The following is a 6000-nucleotide window of genomic DNA, read 5'->3' as shown; positions in this document are numbered from 1 at the left end:
TCACCATTTAGTGATATGGCCAACCAAGCGGAGGTTTTCTCTCTAATGAGTGCCGTTCTAGTTTTGTTTGAGATTTTTTTTTTAAAGGGTGATCTGATTAGATAACGCTTACCCATAATACCTCCCTCTGACCATCATTAACACATATGTTAGTCTGACATTTTATTCTTTCTCAACGACTATGTCCTATTTGTTTTGCTTTGCTCCTTCTTCCGATGTTCAATATCTTGGGGACGTTTTGACAACATGACAGCCCAACTGAGTTGTTGGGATTAGGGTTAGCTTTAAGTGCTTTATGTTCACTAATTTTTATATCATCCAGCAATAATGGCCTCCTGAAAGTGGAAATATCCTTTGATCCATACAATGTCCATATTGATTTCAGGAGTGCACTACATAGTTACGTATTATACATGATGTTACGGAACAGAGCACTTACCTACATTTAAGAACTGTTATATTTGGAGCAGGAACGCAGACGCATCGGTTTCATCTGCAGTTGATTTGTTTTTCAGGATTATTGAGCTCTTAAATCAGGCAAGAGTGTCAATTATGTAAATTTTCAATATCTTTGTGTATAATCAAGACATGCATATCAAGTTGAGTTAAATAGTATGTTCTTGACGGTATGAACACAATTTACAGATTCCGTCGTGTTCAAGACGTTCACAGCTGGTGCAGGTACAGGATAGTCGACAGAGAAACAGAAATGATGTGACCCCTCTCTCAGCAGTGACATTGGCATCGTACAATTGGCGGGATAATTGGCACACTGATTTTTTTACTAATATAAAAATGCAGCTAATTGTGGAATAAATAAGTGGCTGCCTTTTGTGCTGAAGGCATTCCGTTGAAACTTCAGGAAGTATTCCTCAAGTCAGATGAAGGTCACATTATATGTACTATATATATCAAAGGTAGTTAACGTCCCGATGCAGCGACCGTTTTTCATCAACTTTCGGGATTGTTGTGGGAAGCGTTGTGAAATTGGAAGTTTCATCTTCAACAACAACAAATTTCATTTCAAACTTCAACTGTGTGAGAAGCATTGTGAAATTGACTTTAAGGGCACCTTCTTACTTTGGATGCGGATGCCTTTGTCCGACGATAAAGATCTTCCCATGACAGTTAGCCTTCAGTTGTTATCTGTCATTTGAACCGTCTGAAATTGGCCTTGACAAGATCTAGCATTCTCCTGATGTGGCAACTTGATGTTTGTACACATACTTCGGAACATCCTAAATTTGCAGTTCCTCGATTAATGTCTTTTTCCTGCAAGATGATTCAACCAAAATTCGATTGTAGCTGTTGTGTTTTAAAAATATAACCAGTCAATGAACAGCTATTGAATTGAAGGTGTAATATTTGTTCAGGGAAGGGAAAGAAGACACTCAGCACAGTAATGTACATCCGGATTACGATGTGCTATAAAACTCTTTTCCTTTTGGGAATTATATAGAAATTAGAGAGTTCATAGAACACGTTACCTACAATGTCTTGAGAAAGAAGGACATGAGCGATTGGGCGGGGTCTACAAACGGCAAATTTGATTGGCCGAGATGACATAAAATGCCATATTTTGTCCAAGTGCTGCTAATCGTAAGGATTTTGAAAGTGCCAAAGGCGATTTGTGTTCTATAGTGTTCAAGTATATAATTCAATTTAAATAAAGTAAAGATTTTAAAGGTCGTATAAAGAAAATTCCAGATGTTTACCTCCATTGATACAGCATCTTTTACGCCACCCAATCTATCATGTTACATTAGTTCTTCATGCCTGTTGTTTGTGTCTTTCATGACGTCCTTCCTGTTTGGAAAGTAAGTTTCCTGTTTGGAATGATTTTCAATTTTGTTTGACTGCCAGACAGACAGACGGAGTAAAAACATTATCTCTCCCCTCTCTCTCTCCGCATGTGCAATCAGGACAAATTCAGTGACAAAGTACGTTAAACTAGAGGCTTGTTTTCCGAATCATGTTCCAATTTGTGTTCAAAATGTAACTTTGAATTTGAATAAGTTGTTCCTCAATCATAAACTGACATTTGTAGAAAGGATAGACAGAAGACAGACAGAAGTGAACCAATTGCTTAACCCAACTTTTTGCTTCGCGTGTGTGCGGTAAATATCTTTATCAAACAGTTCACATGAGAAACGGAAGAATAAGGGAAAAGAAGGTAAGATCAATAAAAGCTCAATCTGACTTTATCATTGTCTCAAATGCAATGGGTTTCCACAATCTCATAAAAACTACAATATCTACCGTTGCCAGATGGCATCAACGCATAGAGTTGCCAATGCCATCGATTTATTTTGTTTACAAAAACCTCGGCTCGTAAAAGGCGGGGAATAAAAAGGGGACACAGTTGGACACAACAAGCAAGGGAATCAATGAATAGGAAAGAAGAGAGAGGATATAGGAGGGGGAGAGGCAGGAGGGACACAGTGATCTGCAAGGACGAGGGTTGGGCTGGGTAACGAAGAATCCAGCGCAAATCGAGGATTTGTAACACCAGTTTATTAAAATGGGCACATATACGAACACGGTTTGACAAGTCATCTACTAAAACTATGCTGTTAACATAAGGCACGTGTTCGTGTCTCAAACAAATGAAAAAAAAATGGATAAAAAGCAATGAAATCATTTCTAGAACCATTCCAAGTGGCATTCTCTCTCTCGCTCTACCTCTTTCTGTACCTGTTTGCTTGTAAAATTGAAATTATCACAGCATTATCTGTTAAACCTGCAGCGGTTTGAAAGAGACTTTTAATATTCTCCCAGTATTTTCTGATACAGTGTTACAATGCAACTTATATGAATCTAGATGTACATTGGCGGGTCAAAGAAAGTGGTGCGGGGAAGGAAGCAATATCATGAAAATCCCCCAAATAGGTGATCGTAATATCATACAGCCCAAAGTAAATTTAAAAAGCCCCCGGCCTTCCAGCCCGCTCCCCCTTTGCTCTTAATCAATGGAATATATCTGCACAATGTTCAAAACAAGCGATGATATGTGCTTTTTACAATATAAATCATAACTTATTTATATTCATGAGGTTTTCTACAGAGTAGACAATCACTCCGAACAAATTGAAACCCCCCCAAAAAGAGACACGGGAGCTGCAAACATCTCTGCTTTCATCACGACTGGCGAAGCTTCGTGGCATTGCAGAGTTCCATGCATAAAATGGTTTGTTTTGGGTCTTTGGATAGGCAACTGCCTCATGACATTGTTTTCAGAGGAGTCGCATCTTCACCTTGGTCGGGGTCTTTGGTTGGCTGGTCGGAGCAGCAGCGTTCTGCCGTGGCACGTAGTCGATGTAGACGGCGGTGTGACGGTAGCGACCTTTGCTGCGGCTCCAGACGCAAAGCAGGAAAAGGCAAAGAAGGACGACGCAGAGAAACGAGCACCCACCCATGACGATAGCCATGAGTATCACACGTACATCCATAGAGAGCCGTTGGTAGGTGAGGGATGTCCCGTTGCGCGCGTAGCTCGAGAAGTTGAGACGCGGCGTGGCACTGAAGTTGGGTGCGAGTTCTGGGTCCGGCATCAGTGGCCTCACAGTGAGAGTGACCGTGTAATCATCCTGGCCACCAGCGTTGCTGGCAACACATGTATATGCACCACTGTCGGTTAACTGGGCATAGCGAACCTCAATCGACCCATCGGCTAGTACGAGAAGACGACCCACAGTGCGCCTGTCGAGCTCCGTGCGTTGTGGAAGTAGCCAGCGTATTCGAGCTGCGGGGTCTCCATTGGCCACACATGGGAATTGGGCTGTATGACCTTCAAGGACGGTGTAATATGCTGGCTCCTTGGAGCGAATGCGTGCAGGCTGGCATGTGAAGTAGTTGGGAAGCAGAACTTCAGGAAAGTTCTGCAAATGGCAACACATCAAGATCTTATAACTGCTTGATTTTTGGGGCATCAAATAATCATCAAAATAAAAAATGTTAAAACCAGTGAAATGTAAAAAACGCATTTCAGGCCATGTCAATTGATAAGTTAGGTCAACTTGTCTGATGTGGACACATGTTGCTTGCACATTGTGTAAATCACAAAAACAATCCGTCAAATTAGAGACAACCCTTCTATCATCCAATTTTCTCTTTACCCTTCCCTCTTTTTACACCTTTCTCCTTCCTCTCTCTTCACTCTCCCTCTACCTTTTTCTCTCCCCCTTTCTCCTTCTTCTCCTCTCTACTTTTTCCATCCCATTCCCCTGATCACTTCCTCCTTATGTTTTTGATTTGTATACTTAGTCGAGGCTCGTATAAAGCTAACAACATATAATAATGGGAGCAGGAGACAAGTGGGGAGAGAGAGAGAGAGGGAAGCACAACAACAGGAGATAACAGGGACATCAGGAGATCTGTGTAAGGGAGAGGGCTGGCATGGGGTACATGGGATAAACAAGATGGACACTGCATGGACTTTCAGGAAAGAAAACAGAATTTGAAGGAGGTGAGTTTCGAGTGTATTAACGGGGGTAGAAAAGATGAAGGTTTTGTTTGGGGGAAGATAAGAGATGGTGGTGAACAGCTGTCTTGAAGACCTGGAGGGAGGAGTGTTATGAGATTGCTCCCCCATGAATTGCTCATCCTGAACAGCCGCAAACTGTCCCTTCCTCTCGGCTTTCCTTACCTCGAGACCATGCGCCCATTGGTTCTCCGCCCAGCCTCTTGAACCTAACAACATGCCACAGTCGCAAGCAGTTCAAGGTGGTTTTCAGCACAGGATGCGGTTCTTACCTTAGCGCATGATTGTGAGGCATAATATTTCCATCACATCTAAGTAAATATTAAGGTGTATATCTATCTATATATATATATATATACGTATATATATATATATATATATATATATATATATATATATATATATATATATATATGTGTGTGTGTGTGTGTGTGTGTGTGTGTGTGTGTGTGTGTGTGTGTGTGTGTGTGTGTGTGTAACTTTATGTTGAAGGCTTCAGTCACCAACTATATAGTCGTCATCGAGGTCAGGCTTTAAATAAAAGAACTGCATTGATAAATGTGAGAAAGAGAAATAAAAGAGAGAATTTCCTTTCAGGTAAAAGGTAAAAGAAAATGGTAAAAAGGAAAAAATATGAAACCTTTACCCGATTCAAACCTTTACCGGATTCAAACCTTTACCCGATTCAAATCGTTACCGGATTCGATTTTATTTTACCCGGTTCAGTCCATTACTGTATTCGAGCCATTGCCCTATTCGTGTCTTACATGATGTTTCTCAGGCCTTTACAGGATTCGAACCTTTACCCGATTCAAATCGTTACCGGATTCGATTTTATTTTACCCGGTTCAGTCCATTACTGTATTCGAGCCATTGCCCTATTCGTGTCTTACATGATGTTTCTCAGACCTTTACAGGATTCGAACCATTATCGGATTACCATAGTCCATAATTTACCCTATTTACGCATTCGCATCTGCCTTTTGTGCAAATAAATCCACAACACCCCTCATTTTTGTAATGGTACAACCCTAACTTTGAATCGAGTAAAGGGTAAAGGGTGCTAACTTCACGGACATCTCCCACAGTAAATAAATCCGTGTTCCGGTGTTTGTAATTATCGGGCTGCCTTCTGCGTAGATCTCTTATCTTGTATAATGAGGTTTAATAATTATGCACTCAGAAACATGGACATCACCCATTGGCCCAGGAGATGGAGGGGTGTAACTGTTGGACGTTTATTATGTAATTACATCGATCACATCTAGACCTCTGAGGTGTTATGTCGCAATCAGCGACGGCCAGGATCACGTGTCAAGTGAGTTCTTTAACTTCCTTTCCTTCCTCTGCTGATCTGTCTCATCAGCTCTAGTCTAGACCATATACATACCACACCATACTACATGCATGTTTGTTGTAGTTTTTGTTAACGGTCTTGTAGCATACCTGCCTGCTCCACTGCTTCAGCATTATTTTACCTTTTCACCAAGCCCAGGTATGCTTGGACCAGGGCAGGGATT

The 6000-nt window shown here is 41.2% G+C and overlaps 1 protein-coding gene across 15 annotated transcripts in view; it reads right to left on the bottom strand.

Annotated features, from left to right (window-relative positions):
• Positions 1–2258: 2258 nt before the first annotated feature.
• LINGO1 (leucine rich repeat and Ig domain containing 1) overlaps positions 2259–6000 on the bottom strand; it is a 502233-nt gene continuing 498491 nt past the window's right edge. For 11 of the 15 annotated variants that reach the window (XM_078771951.1, XM_078771959.1, XM_078771961.1 and 8 more), the window contains one exon: positions 2495–3878. In XM_078771951.1, coding sequence (XP_078628077.1) covers positions 3234–3878 — 645 coding nt within the window. In that variant the 3' untranslated portion in view covers positions 2495–3233. Of the gene's footprint in view, positions 3879–6000 lie in introns of all 15 variants that reach the window. The other 4 variants (XM_078771950.1, XM_078771948.1, XM_078771954.1 and 1 more) reach the window with 2 other exon arrangements.

The sequence above is a fragment of the Myxine glutinosa genome, chromosome 2, assembly GCF_964187855.1.
Source record: "Myxine glutinosa chromosome 2, kmMyxGlut1.1, whole genome shotgun sequence".
In the NCBI taxonomy this organism is placed as follows: domain Eukaryota; kingdom Metazoa; phylum Chordata; class Myxini; order Myxiniformes; family Myxinidae; genus Myxine; species Myxine glutinosa.
Note: the sequence above shows the minus strand (reverse complement) of the source record. Positions and strands in the feature narration are given on the sequence as shown.